Raw genomic sequence first — 20,545 nt, forward strand, 5'->3', positions numbered from 1 at the left:
CATGAAATAGCAACTTTTATTCTCTCAAATAAAATACTCCTTCCGTCCTTGATTGGCTGGGGGGGAGGAATACAAAGGAGGGAACGGGTCAGCTACCAAATTAGTCATGGTTAAGAATCCTGCGTTGGACTAAAGTCGCTTTATTGTGAAAGTAACTCAAAGCTATTGGAAGCTCTTGCTCATGGAGAGAAAGAGCCAGTCTCTATCAGGCACTATAAACTGTTCAGCAATGAGACGTAAATGAGACGGCATGATCAGAGAGCCCCAGATGGCTGAGGGAAGATTTCCATCCAAGAAGCAGCATTATTTGTTTTAACCAAAAATATATCCCACTGCACAGACGCTCCTCAGGCTTGAACAGTTCCGGCTGGAATTCAGATGAGTCGATGCATGACTGGGAGACAAAAGGTTTTCCAGTATCTGGGAAGAAGGCAGCAAAGAGAACATGTGGGAGGGAGTGGTCTTGTGGAGGGGATCCCCAACAGCAGCTCTCTGACCCATGATGTGGACAGAAGTGAAGCCTCTGCAGGCCTTGGAGCTCTTCTTAGATGTCCCTGCTGCATCTTGGTGAAAAGCAGATGTGTTTGTTCCATGGGTTTCGTTATTCAGCTCTTAGCACAGTGGACTGAAGCGGGGCATCCTAGAAGCCGCATCAGGGGGCCAGCAAGTGTCCTTGATAAGGAGGGACCTTCAAAAGTTCTCTCAGACATGAGAGTCGGGAGCCCCAACCTGCTGAGATGGTGAAGGAGGAAGCTGGAACAGCTGTGAATTGCAGTGGGGCTGGTATCAGAGGAGCCGGGAAGGGGCAGTTTTGTTCTCACTTTAAATGTGTGCCTAGATTAAAAGACACAAGCAGGCGCAAATGGGAGGCAATGGACTTTCTGTCTAGCATCAACACCTTGGAGCGAAGTCACAGCTGCATGCAGGTTTCTGCCTGAACAGAGAAGTTGTTGACAGGTGCAACACATTGACGCATGTGAAGTCCATGGAGGTGTAGAAAGCTGTGGGGGTGACTTTTGCTGCAAAAGAACAGGCTCCATGGTTCAGCATCCAGAGACGCAATGAGCTGCCTGGCCTGAAATGTCCCCAGGTGGGAAAACCCTCCCCGCCAGTTACTAGCATCTTCCTTGTCTCTCCCCGTCTCCATGGAACAAGTTTTGCTGAAGCCCTGGTGGCTCTGGAGCATGTCAGCCTGCTGCCGGCTTGGATGTGGTCACAAGAATCAGCTCTGATTTTCCAGACGTGGACAAGGTCAGGCACCAGTGATCAGAAGCTCAGAGGGCTACTTCTTGACAATCTGGATGACGTCTTCATGCTCCATCATATGGGTCAATCCTACTCTCTGAGGGCTGTATTTTGTGCTGGTTCCCTTTGAACCAGAAAAAAGCCAAGGGTTGGAACGCATCAGGAGGGGACACAAGGAAACCCAAGTCAGTGACTGGCAAACACTTACCCACACCAAGGCATATTTGAACTGGCTGGCTAACGACCTGTGGATCCGATGGCACTGCAATAAGACAGATGGACGGACAGAGTTAAATGATGCTGCTGCTTCGCTATATACTGGCTTCTGTTTTATCCAGGTTCTCACAGCCTGCCCATCATTGTGTTACAGGACCAGCTGAGAATCTGATTTGGAAGTCCTGTCAACATCTTACAAGCCTCCTAGTCCCTGTGGCACTCCACATGTGACATCTAGGTGCTAGAAACAATGGGTCCCCACTACATTACAACAGGTGCCCGGGAGGGGATTTTCTGATTGTGGCCAAAATAAAACAAAGCCTACAAAACATTCTCACAGGAAGCGCTGCAGCAGTAGCTCCAATGAGCGAGGCCCTGGAAGTAGGTAAGCATACTACTGCAGCTTTGTTGCCTTTCCTCTGGTCAGACTCTTAAGGATCTCCTTCCTGATTATGGATCTTACTAGGTAGGCCACACTAAAGACAGCCTGCAGGAGCACAGAACATCACCACATGCACCAGGGCTTGTCACAGACCACCTGAAATATGCAGAGTCCAACTGCCAGGCTTGGGTAGGACATCTGATTGGAGTCAGTATGTTCTTAACATCTTTTTACTCACCACGTGCTCTACAGAAGCCCCTTTCCGGAGAATGATGGCATCTGTGAAGTCTGGTCTCTCTACACAGCACAGAACAAGAGGGAGAGAATAGCACCACTCACCCAAGAGCTAGATTTTTAAAAAGCCAGCACAATCAGGCAGTGCACTCGTTATGGACAGCTCAAGCCCTCCCCCACAATTCCTCCTGCCACCTGACTGATCTTGTCAAGGCTGCTGCCTAATTAATGCTAGGAGGGACCCTGAAAATGGGGAGAGGTTGGTTCAAGATGAAACCCCCCCCAGGGCAAAACCTGGCTGCGGTTCACCTCGTGTACTGCCGAGGCACAAAGACAAGAGGTGTGAAGGGACAGGGGCAAGTTTGGGTCTGAATGGAGCAGTGTTCCCTGTACTGGGGACAGTGTAACCCACTGCCGATGCCCCAAGAGAGCAGAAACTTCTGGGTAGTGCAGTGCCCAATGCCCAATGCCCCTGAGAGCCAACAAGAGCTGGGCACCAGCTGCCACTGGGGCTTTGAAGGGCCCTGCCAAATTTCCGACTGCCATGCTGGCTTACGTCCTCTCTTCTTCGTGTAGATGCAGGTAAGCGCCAGGTATTCCCACAGCTTCTCCAGCAAGTAGTCTAGGTTCAGCTTCATCCCGCAGCTGCAAGACACCACCAACATTTTGACTCTTTCTCTTGGCACTCACATGCCTAACCTAGTCTGCATACTGCATAGCCCCCTGCCTCCCAGCAGAGCAAAGGGTGGGAGGGCCACCATTTCTACACCCATTGACTCCAGGCAAATGCAGACAAGCTTGCATGAAATAGCAACTTTTATTCTTTCAAACAAAATACTCCTTCTGTCCTTGATCAGCTGAGGGAGGAGGAATACAAAGGAGGGAATGGGTCAGCTACCAAATTAGTCAGGCCCCTCTCCTCTCGAGTCCACAGAAACCCTGCTGAGAAGCTTATGAAGTGCTAGATGACAAGGGGAAGTTTTCCAGAAGGCCTAGCAGAGGCAGAACTTACAGGAGGAACTAAACCCTGCTTTCAAAAAGGATGCTAGGCTAGAAGTGGCAGGGCCCCCAGACAGAGATAGCGCCAGGTCTTATTGAATAAGCCCGGAGACCTGGCTAGTTCAAGCTTGCGTCTGCCTTTTCACAGAAGGAAGCCATTGCCTACCTGTTAATAACCATGGAGCAGAGCTCCTCTAATGAACAGCTCAGCACACTGGCAAGCTCATACCTGATCACGACACTGTGGGGCCTCCTAGCCAGGCGGTCAACTTCCTCCATGGAGATCTGATCAATCTTGTTGTAAACCTGATTCAGAAAGGAAATGCCACATATTTCAGAAAGGCCATCACTAGCACACACAGAAGGAGCTCAGCATAAGAATACGACTTCCACCCCATCATCGAGGGGGGGATGGTCAGAAACTCAGATGCTGAATGAACTGATACCTTTTCCTACATTAATGTTTTTATCTTTGGGGTCAACCTGGAGCATTTTGTTCTTTAGCCTCCTGGTTTTAATTAGAAGGAGCAGAACTTTATTCAATGAAGCCCTCCAGATGTGCAGTGCACCTGTCACCTACCAGAGCCGGATATGCCCAGACACTATGGTCGTCAGCAACAAACCAAAAAGAACTTTCAGCCCCCAAAACACAAGCCCCTGTCCCACGTGAGAGCGGACATCAGGCATACAACCAGCTACATCAATCACATGACCCGCCACAAGAGGGCACTGGATGGCACCAAGTGCATGACACTGCATCCTGTGAAACAGAAGCTCTGCGATGAACCCCAAACCCAACTGTCTCAAAATAAGGCATATTAAGGGTAAAGGACATTAGATACTGAGGGGCCTCAATCTCTAGGGCCCCCCTAGCAATACAGAAAACAGGAGGTCTCTAGGATACTCACGTATAAGCATGGCATGTAGACTCTGTTACCAACAATCACGTCAATGAACTCATCAGGGCTACAGTCCTCTCGAAACAGAACCTCAGCATTGAAGATTTCTGAGGTGGGCATCATTAAGGCAGAAAATACTCGCTCGCCTCAACACCGAGGGCAGCCTCTGCTTAGGCTTGACTCACTGGTGCCACGTAGGGGTATGGGGTGGGGAAAGAGGGGCAGGCTTCCTCTCCCCTGACTTACTACTCTTAACTATATCATCATGAGCTTTAATACTATATCTGGTCACCACACCATCATGATCAATGTGCTCTGCAGTCAGCGCTGGAGATGCAATCAGACCTCCATCCTAGCTTACGTCTGCCCAGCCAGCCGCTAATCGGAGGGATGGGATCTCAGTCAACTGAGGTGGCCCCAGCCTGGACTCTGTGCAAAAGGATACTGTATTCATGGAGAATGAGCTGCACCAGCTTCTCAGAGCACTGCGTCAGCGTGACTGTCGAGTTGAAGGAGATGCCTCCACCCTTCTTTGGCTGCATGAAGGGAACAAAGAAACTTGAACATTCAGCCAGAGTTTAGAGCCCCTCTGCTCAGTGGAGACAAAGGAGAGGAAGAGCACAGCACAGACTGCACCTGAAAAACCTCACCTTGAAGTAGATGTTTGGTTTGCTCTTATTCAGGCGGATTCCGACAGATTCCAGCTCCCTTTCCAGGAGACACCTGCAGGGACACTGAGGATTAGCTCCTGCTACATGGGGCTCGGCCCAGCAAGAGGGACAAGAGCTCTGGTGTGGAGTACCTTCACCTAGATCTTTATTGCAACTCTGACAGGGGCCCTGAAGCATAATATCTGGTCAGGACCCAAGGACTACAGCCTAGGTAGGAAGATGTAAAGACACCTGTACAAGAACCGTTAGCCTTGTGCTAATGAACATCCAACCACAAAGTCTGAGCTCTATAAGTGCTACCCCCAAGTTACCTAGGAGGTGTTTCCACCCAAGGTCTCAAGCACCACGTTTCCATCCCATGCGCAGCCCACATGTACGAGAGCTGGCGTTCTCCACTGATCTACGTGGCCTGGTCCCGCAGAAAGCAGCCCATTAGCCAGCACTCCAGGCCCTCACCTCTGGACTTCACCCTTTGTAGCATCCAGCATCATGATGACAACATCTGCAGTCCTGGCCACAGCTATCACCTGACGGCCTCTCCCCTTCCCTGCAAAGGAAGAAAAAGGTTACACCGCTGGGAGGAGAACAGGGCAGAACAGCTACAGCTTTATGAAACCCAAAGACTTCCTCAGATGAAACTTCTTAGAAACCACAAAGGAACTGTGCTCTGCTGTTACATCCCTGTGCTGGCTGTAATCCCCTGGTGGGCGGGTGTCGTGTGGGCAAGGCTAAGGCCCTTGGAAATGACCATGGACTGAAACATGCTGCAGTCAGACAAGAACACGAGCCACAGCTTGATGCCTAGACCCGCAAAGAGAACAGTGCAGATAGACCTTAAAGGGGCTGGACATTGGGTGGGAGCAGGAAGAAAAGGATGTACAGGCTGGATGCTCTACAACTCCCTCTGCCGGCAGGCTGGGGAAGCATGCCAAGTCCAGCAGACAGGGGGATGCCCGTGTGGCAGTTGAAATGGGTGGCTGCAGTGTTCAGATACAGCAGAGGCGGCTTTTAAGTAGGTGGCGGTGTAGCTGTAGCAGGGAGCTCAGCATGGGCTTGCTGCCAGGGCATTACCCAGTCGCCGCTGAGCTCAGTGCTGTCACGGCTCTGCTATCAGCACCAGAACAGCTGGTTGAAACTTATCTCCCATGTCCACATGATCCACAGTGATGCCCTTGACTACAGTGTACACATGCCTAGCATACATGCATTGGTCTGCTCCCACGTGAGAGACAAGCTCCCCAACCCCATGCTAATGACCATAATGCCAGTGCCAGCCCACCTTGTGCAGCTCCTTCGATGATCCCAGGCAGATCCAAGAGCTGAATATTTGCGCCTTTGTACTGCAGAAGAAGCAGAAATAGGGGAGATTTAACATGACCCTCCAAGACCCCTGCCTTTTTAGCCTTGAGCAAGGAGCTAAACAAAATGCCCATGTATGAAATCAAGGAAGCTGCAGCAGGAAGAGGGCAACTTGCAGTCTGGCTCAGTCAGTTCACAGCTCCCTGGAGCAGGAAAAAATTTTTGCAGAGATTTGACCATTAAACCGTTTTGAATAGCTTCACAGAAATTCCACTTCCCCTCCCTCTGAAGCTGCAGCAGTTAATGCTGTCACCGCTCCCCCACCGTTGAACTTCTGGACTCGTGGGGGAGCCCATGGGCCAGATAACGCTGGTCTAACAAGTCAGAGAAGCTAAATGAACACTGCTGCCCCTGGCTGGATTCAGAGCTATTAAATCATGCCACAAGTTCTAATGCAATACAGTAACAGAAGTGCTCTTTTTGCTCAAGGGCTAAAGGTCACTTGCTTTTTGGAGCAGGCAAATCCGCAGCAGCAGTAAAATCCTAAGTGATCTAACTATGCAGCATAGCAAAGGCAGGCAGGGGGCTCAGATTTGTGAGTGTGTTCCTGCTTCTATGGCCATCAAGTTTGATCTTTAACTCCCCTTCAGTTTTGATCTCTGCATATGTATTATCCCCAGATGCTTTTCAGTTTAAGGCTCTTTACAATTTTCTTACCCGATGGGTGGTTGGGGCACCAGTAATAAAACCCCTCAAGGATAGGAGCCAGCCTGTTTTCTCTTCCAAATTGATTACAGCACAGATTGCCTGCCTTAAAGCATCATTAAAAACAAATCTGTCAAGGCTTCCAGCCATCTGGTCAATGGCACCAAGAGCTGGTATAAAAAAATTCAGCTGAGGATCTGAATTTGCTCTATGGTCAGTCTAACTGCAGAAGCCATGTCTGCAAAGCAGGCTGTCAGTCCTGGAGGAGGAACACTGCCTCAGCTCTGACTCAGCATGGCCAGCTCCAGGAGACTCAACACGGCTGATGATTGCAGGCTTTCCAACAGCTTCCAGAAGCAGTCAGCTGTGGAGCAGGGGCCTTTGGATGCACCTGCATCTTAGCCTCCATAGGTCGAAGTGGCATATGTGTGCAGACACACACGCAGCTCACACGCTTACAATTTTCTGCCTAACTATGTCAGTGGTAAGAGAATCGCACTTACTTCTATGACACCAGGAATACACGTCAGTGTTGTGAACTCGTAAGAGGCAGCTTCGCTGGCTGTGGAGGTCATTAAGCTCAAGAACGTGGACTGAAAAGCAAGAGATCAGCATTTCAAACAGATAAACAACCAGTAGCACCAGTGACTGTGTGAAGACTGATGGCGAAAATGCGCATCATTAACTGCCGGACCCAGCTGGGGAGGAACCTACTTTAGTTTTCAAAGCCATGTGCTGTGATTATATGGGGTATGGGAACTGTAGAGGGATGGAACATTCACCATGTTCTTTTGAACATGTATGGTTAAAACGGACTACGGATTCTTAGCCGACTACCTGGATCAGCTTTTGTGAACCCTTTGTTCCTGCAGGTTACTGCTTGTTTGCCTCTCAGCACTCCCCCTTCCCCACTGACTGCATTCTGATCACTCACAACACTTTATACTCTGCTCTATGCTGTCCCTTCACAGCATCGGACAAAGCTAACTTGAGTTCAGGAAAGCTTGTGTTCTCTCTGGATTGTATTTAGTTAGCCTGTAAGGTGGAGATATACCCTGCTTTTAGAATGTCAGTCACCAGGCAAGTCTCACAAATTTGTCAGTGGTGCAGGCATTGAATGGGAACAAACAGAAAGGTTTGGGGCTCCATCAAGCAGCCTTGTGGGGGTTGAGGGGAGTAGGTGGAGAAGAACAAGGAAGCATCCGCAAGGTTTATTCATTCAAGGCTCAGAGACTGAGTCACGTCTTCCCCATGCATTTGTGACCAGCCCTTGAGAAGTTAAAATACACAGAAAGGCAAGCGAGCAGACCTGGCAACAAGACAAGCCGAGAAAGACGGGATGACAAAGGCAGGAGAAGTGGGGGGGGCGCATGCTAGACAGTCCACTCTGATACTCACTGACCTTACCCACAGAGGGAAAGCCGATCAGCGCTACCCTGGCATCTCCAGATTTCATCACATCAAAGCCTTCACCTTTCACTGCAGAGGACTTGGAGGGTTCCAGCAGCTGTGCCCGGTATTTGGCCAGCTTTGCCTTCAGCAGGCCAAGATGATACTCCGTAGCTGAAACCCCCCCCCCCAAAAAAACCCAGCGGTTAGTAACTCAACAGCCAAGGACAGCACTACACCTCTGAGCAAGCCAAGTATTTGGGACATAAAAGCATGGAACGGGCTGCACTGCGTTAACTATTCACTGTCCATTTGGCCCCGGTGACAGGTTGGCTCTGCAGCAAAGGCAGAAACAAAGGCAGGTGCTGCTTTAAGAGGCTCCAGAACAGGGAAAGGGGGGAGGACTCCTGCAGGCTCTGGGGCTCCATGCTTTTCTTCCCTTGCTTTAGGCAGGCGGTCTCTCCCCTCCTTGGGGAGGTGTGCCCCCCTGCACAGGACTGGCTGAGGGAACCGGGCTTATTTAGTCTGCAGAAAACAAAATCGGGGGGGATTTGACAGCAGCCTTCAGCTCCCTGCAGGGGGGCTGCAAAGAGGATGGAGCTGGACTGGTCTCAGTGGGGGCAGATAGCAGGACAAGGAGCAATGAGCTTAAGTTGCAGCAAGGGAAGTTTAGGTTAGATATGAGGAAAACCTCTCACGAGGAGTGTGGTGAAGAAGTGGGACAGGCTATGCAGAGAGGTGGGGGGCTCTCCATCCTTGGAGGTGTTTAAGCCCTGGCTAGACAAAGCCTTGGCTGGGAGGATGTAGCTGGGGCTGATGCTGCTTGGAGCAGGGGGTGGACTCGATGTGACCTCCCGAGCTCCCTTCCAACCCGAATTTTCTGATCCGAGCCCTCGAGCACAGCAGTGTCCGAGATCCGGCCCACGTGCCAGACCCAGCCTGCGGATTTCATAGATATTGGGGTCGGAAGGGACCTCAGTAGGTCATCGAGTCCGACCCCCTGCCCTGGGCAGGGGAGAGCGCTGGCGTCAGACACCCGCAGCCAGGAGCTTGTCCGGTCTCCTCTTGAAGGCCGCCGGGTGGGGGTGAGCACCCCGCGGAGCCCCTCCCGGGCTCTGGCCGCCCTCGTGGTGAAGACGCCTGTCCGACCTCTCGGCTAAATCTCCGCCGGTTTGTGGCCGCTGTTTCTAGGTACCCGGAGGGGCGCCCTGGAGTAAGCGGCGCATCTCCGAGCCCTGCTCCCCCTGACGAATCTGTCGACGGCGGAGCCGCATCACCCATGCGCCCACTGAACCGGCCCCAGCGGGGCCTGCCCGGGACGCCCCGCTCGCCGCGGGCACCGCCGCGAGGATCGCTGGCACGTGCGGCACCGCCTGAGGGGTGGATGGGGGAGCCGCACCCTTGTTCTTCTGCGTGCGGGCGATCTCCTTCTCGATCTCCGAGATCTTCTCCAGGATGCCCATGGTGCCGGGGGGGCGGAGGGCACGGGACCTCACACTGCTGCCTCCGCCGCCCCGGCCGCCTGCCCGCCCGGAAGTGGCCGCCGCCACCGGCTGGTCCGCCCGCACCCGCGCCCCCCGCGCCGGAAGTTGGCGCGGGCGGTGCACCCGCCTCGCGGTCCGGCCGGCGCTGCAGCCCGGGGCACCGGGTTCCGGGGCGCTGAGGGGCCCCCCCAGTGCAGCGACCTCAGCCTCCGGTGCAGCCCGAGGCCCCGGCTCGCCCAGTGCAGCCCAGGGGCCTCAAATCCACCCTGTGGTGCCTTAAATGTAGCCAGGGTGCCTCCAGTCGAGTTCAGGGTGGCTTGCATTGAGTCGGGAGGGCCTCGGATCCATCCTGCGGGGCTTCAGATGCAGCTGGGGTGTCTTGCATCGAGCTGGGGCACCTCCAGTCGAGCTTAGGGTGCCTCACACTGAGTCAGGAGGACCTCAAATCCATCCTGTGGTGCCCCAAATGCAGTCAGGGCTGTCTTGAATCAAGCTGGGGTACCTCCAGTTGAGCTGGGAGTGCTTTGCACTGAGCCAGGGGTGCCTCAATCCCATCATGTGGCACCTCCCATCTAGTCAGGGGTGTTCTGAATCTAGCCAGCATGCCTCCGATCCAGCTGGGGCACCTCAAGTCCTAAAGGGCTGAGAATCACAGTGCAAAGCCGTCCTTGTGGATACTGGCATTCCCTCCCTCCCCTCTATTTACAGTCAGCAAGCGTGACTCCATGCTGAAACAGCAAAACAATTTCCAGCCTTATCAGAAGGAAGCGTGGGGGGGAACAACTAGTGAAAACACTGGGTTTCCTGTAGCGGCCCCGTTCCCAAGCTGACAGAGCAGAGCCGACCATCCTTACTGCACCGGTAAGTCTGGGAAGAGATGTCAAAAGATGCGACAGCCAGCTGGCAGGCAGCCAGGGCTGCTCTGAAAAGGAAGCTAAAGGAGAGAGCCAGGTGTGGTGGCTCAGAAAAGCCCTCTGTAAAGCTAATGAGCAGGCAGTTTTCACAGTGGCCCCGCTCCCCGAGCTGCCGTGATCCTTAGCTGATCTGCTTCCTGCAATTCTATTCCAATTACAGCCCATGGAGTTAATCTGAGACGCCGAGTGGTTTATCGGATTCTTGGACACATCATTAAAGCAGCACGATGCAGCTCACGCTCCTGCAAAGCTGAGGTTCACCAATACACACACACATAAGCTCCTTAAATACATTTTTTTTTTAATTTGGATGTTGATAGCTCTGCAAAATACTTCTCCCAGCCCCAGTCCCTTTTCCACATTTCATCTATAAATAAGTAGTCAGCCAACTTAGCTTTAAAAAAACCCAACTCTTCTGAGTCTCAAAGATCCAGTCTTTTGCTCTCCCCGAAGCCTCATCTTGTTAGTTCTTTCACCACAATACAATGTATCCCATAGCATTTCCTTTTAGCTTATCAAACAGTTTAAAAGAGGGGGGGAAAAAAAGTCCAACTCAGGCTTTAGTGAATGAAAAAGAAGAAAGAAAACCCAGCCCCTTTTCACTCCATTAGGATTAGCAGTTTGGTTTCAGGATCTGCTGCATATCTGGGCCCCCAGCTTTGCATGGAGGTGATTTTGGCTTTCAGCTGAAACATGCTTTATGGTAGTTAAATAAATAGGTGGGGCAGGGAGGGGAAGAGAGTAGGGAAGCCACAGTCACCTCCACCATCCTGCCCCTGGAGGCATCAAGTCTCAGAGGCTCAGGAAACCTCTTACAAGAGCTTCCTGGATAGAGACTGGATTTTCCTGTAACCCATTCTCTGCAGGCAGCTGCAACTGATAGTATTGGAAATCGCAAATGGTGACAAAATGCCAATTTTAGTAGGGAGTGGGAAGGGGAGGGGAGGTCAGGACAGGTGCCAGCAACAGTACTGCATGCAGAGCCCTGTAAACAATGAACAGGGAACAGCATCTTTCCATTTGCAAAAGGGGCCTTTTGAAAAGACAAACTTGGTTCCTTCTCAGCAGGGGTTAGAGCAGACAGGCCAGTCTGGGTTAGTTTCAAGAAAATAAACATGTTTTCCATATCTGCTGATAGGAAATGCCATTTTCCTTGAAAGGGGCTAAATTCCTCCCCCTCCAACAGACAGCAACAGGAATCCTTGCTGCCTTCACCAAGTCACTCTGTCATCACATCCACCTTCGACCTGCCACTTCCCTTCCCCACGCTTTCTTTTCCCTGGTATCTTCATTGGAATCACCCCAGCCTTTGTCTTCTAGTCATTTTCCCACTCCTCACACATGACTATGACACAACAGTGCCTTTTCCAACATAGCAGGCAGGTTCCCACCCCACCCCACCGCCTTGCTTGTAGAGTTAGGCAACTTTCCCCCCCAATTTATTTTGCAGAACAGGACATATCTGCAATAAACTGCAACAGGCTGATGCTCTGAGCGCTGGGGCATGGATCCAACCAGCCTGGTTAAGCTAAGCAAAGTAACTCAAGCTCCCAAATTGAAATACATAAAGTCAGTCAGTTGACACCCAAATACTTTCCTGTTAAGGCTTAAACTAGCAATCCAGCCTCTGTGATATACAGTACAGACAATGTGAAAAGGAAAAAGTTAGTTAAAAAAACCCCAAGCCCCCAAAAACAACAAGAATGAAAACCTTAGCACTCGGTAAGTGAAGGGCTTTGCTTTCCCTGTGGCAAATGGCACACCTTCTGAAAAAGCCAACTGGCTGTCTCGTGGTATGGATCTGCTCCCCCACCACCCCTTTTCCATTTTGTTTTTTTTAAAAACAGCCAGAAAGGCTGAAGGTCAAATTCTCACAAAAGCCCCACACGTGCGAGTGTCGCGTTAAATGTACAACAGGTGCCAACTTTGAAAAGGTCTTAAAAAATAATAATAAGCCCACGCGCGCGCGCACACACTTTGGCACACAAGCGGAAGTGATTTCACTTGAGCATTTCTGTCACGGGAGACGCTTTTTGTTTTCTCCTTCGCTTGGTACAAAGCAGGGTTGTCGCTGTGGCAGGAGGGACAGGTACAAATGCTGCAGAGATCAAGTGTCATTGCTTCAATGCTGCTGGGCTAGGGTGAGGTTTCTGAAGCTGCTGGTTGATTGCATACATATATATATAAAAAAAAGAAAGAAAACAAATGGATGGAGACATTCACTGTTTTCAATGTGAAAACGGCAAAGTGTCATTGGGAGGAACTGTGCATGTACCAGAGGGTCCTGGGAAAAGGAACCATAAAAATATTTTTTTTTTTATTAAAAGTCTCTTTTTAAATTTTAGGCTTTTTTTTCTTTTTTTCAACTCTTAAGTTAAGTAAAGAGCAAATATACACCAAGGAAGCAGAGCTCCGAGCTGCTGTCACGGGCCGGGGGACTTTCAGTTTTTTCTCTTCCCAACAGCGCAAGTGGCCAGTGTTCCTGAGATCTGCAGCTTTGGCCCACCTCATTAGCCAGCATGAACTGAAGAGGTCATTAGGTCTTACGGACTTGTCTCAGCCGAACGCCACCCGCAGCCGCCTCTGCAGCTCAGTGGTTCTCTCTGCCAGGCAGAGCCTTGCTAATGTGTAGACACACTTGGGCTCCGACTGAGTCAGCGGTGGCAGACAGGGTAGCAAACGCAAGCAACTGCAGCTCTTTCCATTTCCACCCAGCCTGGGCTGTAACATGAAACTGTAAGTTTTGAGCTCACGCTTTCATATTACTCCGAGAGCACGCCATGGATTCCAACTAGAAAGCCCTTCCTGAAGGAAGCCGGGAGGAGTCTCAGCAACAAAGAAACTAGCTGTGCAATAAGAAAGTGCATTTCAAGGTAGCTTTAAAACCAGATTAAAGATCAAACTGCCACAGGGCAGGAGGGAGAATCAAGCTGCAGCAGCCATGCTCCTTGGATCGGGTGGGTTAACATTCATGCTTTCTTTCACAAGTCTGGTGGGCAGAAGAGTGGTGCGCCCCCTGCTCCAGCAGGGCACAGGTCCCTTGGCAGACAGTCCCTCCTGCCCAGTCTGTGGGGTTTGTTGTTTTTTTTTGCTCAGTGTCAATCCCGTGTGGCTGTCATCGAAACTCATAGATGGGCGCGCTGTGCTCGGGCACGTGGGTGAGATTCAGGGACTGATACCTGAGGGGAAGGAGAAAGAAGGAGACAGTGACCAGAGGCAGCGGGCCAGTCTTCTATCCAACAATCCTAGAACCTGATTGCTCCATTCCTGAACTGAAGCGCACACTCCCCCTCCTAATGCTAAGGCCCAGATACCCAGACATCCATAAACCCCTGAAGGCAGTGGAGGTTGGATGGCTAAATACCTGTGAGAACACAGGCCCAAGATCTTACATCTAGTCTTGTAGCCATGCATGGGGCAGGCTGGTTTTCAGGTATCGCTGCTTCCCAAACAAGAAGGAGGTTGATGTTTGAGTGTGTTCAGCATGGCCCTAAGCCACACTGGCAGGCGAGGATTTGTGATGTCTCCCTCCCCAGCCATCTGACCTCCTGCACATCCCTAGGGCAGCCAGTCATTAACCTACTGGGAGGCCAAGGAACCCTGCCTTTTGGGGCTAGCTAGGAGATGGACAGGAGTTGGCTCCCTCCTCAGTTCCCCACTCTCCAGCTGTTGCCAGCAAATGCTCTGGGGACTTCAGACTGGGAAGCAGGGAGCCGAAGCCCGGAGCTAACACCTGTAAGGGCCCTCTGTGGCATGTGAGACAGCCATATGCATGGCAGGGAGAAGCAAGTCCCTTTTACAGTGTCTCTAGCTGATGGAGGAGCCTTCTGGACAGCAGAGACTACTGGCAGGTCACAGAGCCAGCACCTTTCAGAGCTGGCAGCTACCAAAGGCAGGAGCTATTTGCCCAGGGGTCTAGAAGGCCTAGTGATCCCCTTGTATTGGTAATGCCCAACAGCTCTAACCAGTGGAAGGAAGCCCCGCTAGAAGGGCATGGATGCACTGGACAATTTGCTGACAGCACGAGGGGACACAACTCCACTGCACAGCAGCTGCCCCATGGTAAGTGCCTGCATGTATGCATTGGCCCCACAACAGGGGAAGCTGAGCCACAGCAGCTCAGCTCCCAACAGAGGAGGAACTAATGACCATAGCTAATTTCCTACCACCACACACAAGTGTGCATGCAGGCTGTCACCAAGGAATGAAGGGCCCCGGCCCTGGCTAGGGAAGTGAATTCTGAATGAGGGCAAGTGGGCGGGATGAAGCTGCAGCAGGAGAGGCAGCACATTCATCCAAGGCACTGCTCACTCTTCACACATGTCATGGCTTCCCTGCAACAGCCTTCTGCGGAGGCATGAGTCATCTGGGCCACCGGATGCTAGACAAGCAGGGGAGGGAATGAGGGAGGCAGAGCAAAGCCTCTCAAACAGCTTTCAGAGAGTGGCTGAGATGCAGCAGGAGCACTTAGCAGCAATTAACACAGAGATGCCTTGCCCACACACCAGCTATTCTGACCTCAGCTTTGCTCTGCTCTCCGGCATGTGCCTGACCAGTGACAGGGATGCAAATGGGCAGTACTTTGCGCCATTCAGGAGGTCAGGCAGACCAGCTGTGGAAGCCAAATGCTCAGAAGCCTTCCCCTCCCACCCCAGCCTCCCAGATGGGAGGGTGTGCACTAGGGAGCAGGCAGAACCACATTCCTTTAGTGGCATTGCACGTTCCCATCGCCACTTCCAGGGCAGCACAGCAGAAGAGACAAAGTCACTCCTGTGGGAGGAAGGATGCCTCCCACTCCCTTACCATTCTGAGCTCCTGTGGTAGTAATAGCCCTCTATAGATGCTGCAGACTTCTGGAAGCAGATGTAATAGAACCCAGCAAAGGAAGCACCGCTGATGTCTTTGATGGTGTGATCGGGGACAAGGAACTGCTCCTGCACACAAGAGAATGAGGAAAACAGGGTCAGGCACATGCCTGCTTACATGTTACAAGGCAAGGGCCCACCACTAGAAAATGAATGGGGGATAAACAACCCTACATGACTGAGAACGAAACTGTGAGTGTGCGTAGGTCACAGCTGTGACTTCACTACAACCAGAACAGCTGCAAAGACAGACTATCATTTCATTCATATTTCCACTATCAGTCTTAGAGGCACTGCCAATTTGGTCTCTAGCCAATGTTAAGGAGCAAGTTTGAAGCAGTTTCACTTCTTTCACCTCCCTCCACAATCCACTGACGTCTGAATTTCATGATTTCTCCCCCTCTTTTTTTTTTCCCCCCCTCACTCTTTTCAAGTGTTCTTTTCCCCCAAAGCTTTGGGAAGGACCCAAGTCAGGAAGGAGTACATGTTTCTTTTACCCCTTCCACTTACGTACAAGAGCTGAGGGGGGTAAAAGTTGTCACTTTTCACAGGAAGCAAATACTGGACAACCCTCTCCAGCAAGGGGAATAGATGCCATTTGGCCAGAGCAGCTACAAGAAGGCTAGCACTTCAGCAGGCCCAGTCCATGCCTTTTGCTCATAACACGTGGACAGCATTTGGGGGGCACACAGATACGTGGCCTTTACCTTCCACCTCATGAAGACGTAGTCCCCATTCTTCAGGTCCTCATAAACAAAGTCATCTGAGTTGAAGGTTTTCGCATACTGGTAGAAGGCCTGGAACTTCCCCTGAGGGCAGCAGGAAACACAGAGGCTGCTGCCTGAACAGAGCGAGCTCAACGCACGACGCAACTCAAAGAGGGAAGAGCTGCTCCCAGCCGGACCCGTCTCACCATGCTCTGCATTGCTGGGAGCGGAGGAGCTAGCAGGGATTTTCCCTCATCTCCTGATTCAGCAATTTATGAGTTTGCTTCCAAGACAGCAAGCCCCTGATTTCAAGTGGAGCAGCGAGACAAGGGGTTGGCTCCGGGGCCAGTCTGGCTCTAGGCTGGGCAGGCTTCCACATTGAGCCCTGCCAGCCCTACTGGTCCCTGGCTGACACTCAGATGGAGTGGCACAGTCAGATGGAGGCCATGGAAAGAGAACCCTCCCCACCAACACACACACAACCCTCCCTGCCAACCATGCTCTCATTTGGTTGCAGACCATCTGGGAGAGCATGGCTCTCATGAGATGAATAACTTTCCATTCCCAGGGCTGTTGAGTCAGCCCCTTCCACCAATCAAGGACCCTTTTTTTTTTTTTTTTTTAAATGAATGGATTCACTTGTAGTGAATGACTGCAGGTAGAAACATACCAACTGACTGGAGAACCCCAGCCTCCCGTCAGCCCTTCCTGTAGGGACAACCGACATCAGAGGCCTGTATCACACCAACACCCATGCACCACTGCTGGGGAAACAGCTGCAGTCACAGCTCGCAGGCAAGAGCCTGTAAACCACGCACCCTTCCCAGCCCATGCTGGGCAAAGGTAGCGAGGGATCCATGCAGCATCCCTGCTCTGTGCAGGGGCATCTTGCCCCTCCCAGGCCTGCGCTTGGCAGAACCCCCTCCGCCTGCCCCTCCCCGCAGTGGAAGGTGCTCCACTGCGCCAAGCAGGGGGTGGAGGCACCCCCAATGACCACACTCCCTCCAGGTCTGGGCCCATCTGCCACAAGCCCATGCCACTCCTCCTGGCTGGCAGGACCTCTGAGCCTGCCAAGGCCTTTCCCCTGCTAATCAGAGGACCCCAAAGCTGCCGCTCCTCCAAGGGCTTGTTTCCCCTGGCGACTGTGGCATAGACTCAGCTACTCAGGTATTGCCAAACCAGTGCCAGCTGCTAGTTCCAAGAAAAGAGCTTCCTCCACCTGCAAACTGAACTGCACAAGTCATTGACACAAGGGGTCTGGTCTGGGGCAATGACAGTAGCAGGCAGCAGAAAGCAAGTTGGAACAACCCTCAACAGACTGTTTCAGGCCCTTTCTGCCCCCAGGCACAACCCCGGCTCTTTTTAAAGTCTTGGCACATCCCCTTTGGCCACGGGGTGCACACAGGGCTGCTACGATCCTTGCTGCAGCTTCCAGCATGCTGGCTTACCCAGTGCTTGCGGTCCACATCCTCATCCGCATCCCATTTCCGAGTCAGGAAGGGGTGCTTTTTGCTGATGATCTCACCTTCAAAGAAGGTGGTGAGGGTTGGGTACTCCTAGAAGCAAGCACACACAGAGGGGACTGAAAGGCATTCGAAAGATCTCGCATCGGAAACACCAGAGATCTGGTGGTAAGAGGAACCCATTCACCAAACAGTTTCATCAGTAAGACGCCACGTGGTCTGAGACACGGCTGCGACACCCCCTCCTTGTGCTGAGCAAATCATCTTATGCTTCCCTGTATATCTGCACCAGCCTAGCCCTTCCCACCTCCTCCCCCAGCCATCTTTCCAGGCCTTTCCCCTGCTCCTGGAACATCCCAGAGCAATCCTGAATCCAGAGGTCTGTTGTGTGCAAGCTCAGCAGACCCTAGGGCAGAGGCCAGCTGCTGCGTATCACCTGCTAGAGCAGGCAGCCTGCCGCTGGAGAAGCCTGTAACCAGCACTAGAACAGTATTGGATGACCAGAGCATTACCCCAGTCACCTTGCTGAACATCTACTGAAAACAGAAGCAGCTCCAAGATGCTGAGGGTGGAAAGGAGGAGGTCAAAGAAACTGCTGCCTGCCTGTTTTTAATTTAAGCAACATAGAGATGCTTGTAGCCAGCTCACTGGTCCAGCACAGCACTTAAAGTGACATCAGGGACAAATCTGGACCCAAGTTTTCCACACAGTTGGTTACATTCACCTCCCACAGCAATGCCGCCAAATGCAAGTGACTCTGCTCATTCTGCCAGCTTTGCTGCGGGATCAGCCGGCTGGACCTTTATCCCTCGACACCAGGGATGGTTGACTGTTAGTCTGGAGTCAAGGCAGGGTGGCACCTGAGAGCCTACCTGGTTCAGAGCCATGAGATTTTGTTGACAGCAACCTACTTCACCAGACATTTCATCAGACCAGCGCACTGGCAAAGTAGGTTGCTGCTTAGGAAAGCTCAGGCCTCTTTGAACCAAGTAGTCTCCAAGGCCCTGCCCTGCCATACCAGTGTCTGGACACCTACTCCCTGCTTCCAGAAGGAGAAAAAGATTCCTAGTTCCTCTGCAGAAGGTGCTCACCTCTGTAAGGCCTTTGATCTTCAAGTATCCGCAGAGGTAGGAGTTCTCCATGTCCACGTGCTGGGGGAGAGAGCACAGAAACCGCACGTGAGCCTATGTCCCATCAGCACACGGCTCCAGAGGCTCAGTCAGGACTGCACGGCTCAGCTTGTGGCGAGATCACACAGCGGTGAGCAACATGGAATGGATCACTTCCAGGGACCTCGCTCACCAGCCTTGACCAGACAACCGTGGAACATCTTACCTGCTTCCAGCGAATTAGTAAGACCTTGGACTGCCGCCCAGGGATCAGAGAGGAAAAGGACTCAGAAGTGATTCACTCGGCCCCAGTGCCTCAGAGACAGACTTCAGATGAGATCCTGGTGTCCTAAACTGTGGTCCTGCTCCAGCCACATGCTACCAGTGGTTCAAAGAGACCAGAAGGGATGTTCTTGAGCAAGATCTGTCTCTTCTTCCCCTGGCCCTGGCTACCAGCTTTGGCTTTGAAGTCAACTCTGTTAACACATCATCTATCCTCGCTTCCACAGTGTTCCCAACTACTGCTCTTTACCCACCCCGCCACCACGTCTGGCTTTTTACGAGCCCTTCCATCTGCGCTGCCTTCTTGGGATCTTCTGCCTTCAGAAGCAGCCCTCGTGTACCCTCAAGTGCCTCTCATAATCCCAATACTTTGCTTTCTCTCCTCCCTGTGACTGGGCTTACAACTAATTACCAAATGCATCTGCCACAGAGAAGTAAGGCACTGAGCTCTTCCATTACGAGCTTCCTCAAGGCCCGCGGTAGCTACAGAAACTTTTGCTCTGGACTCTCCAAATGACCAAGGGAAACCTCCAGGCATGTGGAAGAGTCTGGAAAACGCAGACGTTGAATGGGAAGGAGGAGTTTTCCCATCTGTAAAGGTCCCATGTGGAACAGCTGCAGGTCCCATGGAGGACATGGGCAGACACACGAACACGGATCTGCACATGTGTGACATGAGGGTTAAAGCCTGGAGCCCCGGCAATCTTTGGGAGAAAAAGGGCCTGTAGTGAGGCCCATCCACCATGGGATGTCTCCACTGAAACGAGCGGGCTCAGGTACACTCGTGCGGCTGACAAGCACGGCGCTGTCAGCCAGGATTGACAGGGCAGTTCAAGCCCTCGGCAGGTCGGCTGACCTTGGACTCGGACACTGCTCGACCGCCCTGCCTGGGCACCGGATGCTCTCACAGGCTCGCTATAGGTGGCTGAGCACTGGCTGTGCCTCCGCAGGCCGGCTGGAAACAAAGCCACAGGCGGCCTTACAAGAGGATCGGATATCCAGCGTGCTTCTTTCCACACGACCCCCTGGCTCGCCCGCGCTGCCCAAGGCCATCGCGCCCGCGACTAAAAATAAAAGCCGGGCGGACGTGACCCCGGACAGGGCCGGGAAGGTGGTGGGGACAGGGATCCCCTGATCCGGGAGCTGCGGTCCCGGCCTCCCACGGGAAGGAACCGCCCGGCGGGCAGAGACCCGGCTGGGCCTGGCCCCCGCCGAGGGGAGTGCCCCGGGGATGCCCCGGCCCCCAGCTCCGCTAGAGACAAAGGGAGCTGGACCCAGCAGCCCCCCCGCCCCGGGCACTGCATCTGCACCCGGCTTGCGCCCCAGGGCCCCCTGCCCTGCCCCGGGGCACCTCCCTCGGCAGCGGGGCTCCAAGAGGGGAAGGAAATGGGGGGGGCAGGGACAAGTGGCATAAAACGGGGGGAGATAGCAGAGCTGGGACACGTAGCGAGGGGCAGATAGCGGGGAGGGTTGACCCCAGGAGCGGGGCAGATATGAAGGGGGGAAGATGATGGGAAGGGGGCAGATCGCGGGGGCAGGGGGCTGACATTAGGGGGGGCAGATGGGAGGCCGCGCACCTGCATGACGACCTCCACGTCGTAGGCGTTGCCCTTGCTGCGCTGCTGCCCGCGGAACTTGGCGCCGCTGTAGAGCAGCGAGGTGGCCACGCCGGGCTGCGCCGT

At 52.8% G+C, this 20,545-nt stretch overlaps 2 protein-coding genes across 2 annotated transcripts; both read right to left on the bottom strand.

Annotated features, from left to right (window-relative positions):
- Nucleotides 1-9,567, bottom strand: DRG2 (developmentally regulated GTP binding protein 2). Its single transcript, XM_019541934.1, has 13 exons — nt 9,439-9,567; nt 8,053-8,213; nt 7,154-7,243; nt 5,926-5,986; nt 5,103-5,193; nt 4,626-4,698; nt 4,421-4,511; nt 3,985-4,082; nt 3,306-3,382; nt 2,634-2,722; nt 2,082-2,140; nt 1,454-1,507; nt 1-1,369 (listed from the first exon to the last, which is right to left on the bottom strand). Exons 1-13 carry the CDS (start codon nt 9,500-9,502, stop codon nt 1,283-1,285), a joined length of 1,095 nt encoding a protein of 364 aa, XP_019397479.1. The 5' UTR covers nt 9,503-9,567; the 3' UTR covers nt 1-1,282.
- Nucleotides 9,568-10,726: 1,159 nt separating this feature from the next.
- GID4 (GID complex subunit 4 homolog) lies at nt 10,727-20,545 on the bottom strand (the record flags this gene model as incomplete). The annotated part of the gene is made up of 6 exons (XM_019542142.1): nt 10,727-13,616; nt 15,241-15,371; nt 16,010-16,111; nt 17,458-17,565; nt 18,564-18,623; nt 20,441-20,545. Coding segments are annotated over 6 exons (570 nt in total), but the record flags the coding sequence as incomplete, so codon positions are not given.

This window comes from Crocodylus porosus, unplaced genomic scaffold (assembly GCF_001723895.1).
Source record: "Crocodylus porosus isolate Cpor-Errol unplaced genomic scaffold, CroPor_comp1, whole genome shotgun sequence".
NCBI classification, from domain to species: Eukaryota; Metazoa; Chordata; order Crocodylia; family Crocodylidae; genus Crocodylus; species Crocodylus porosus.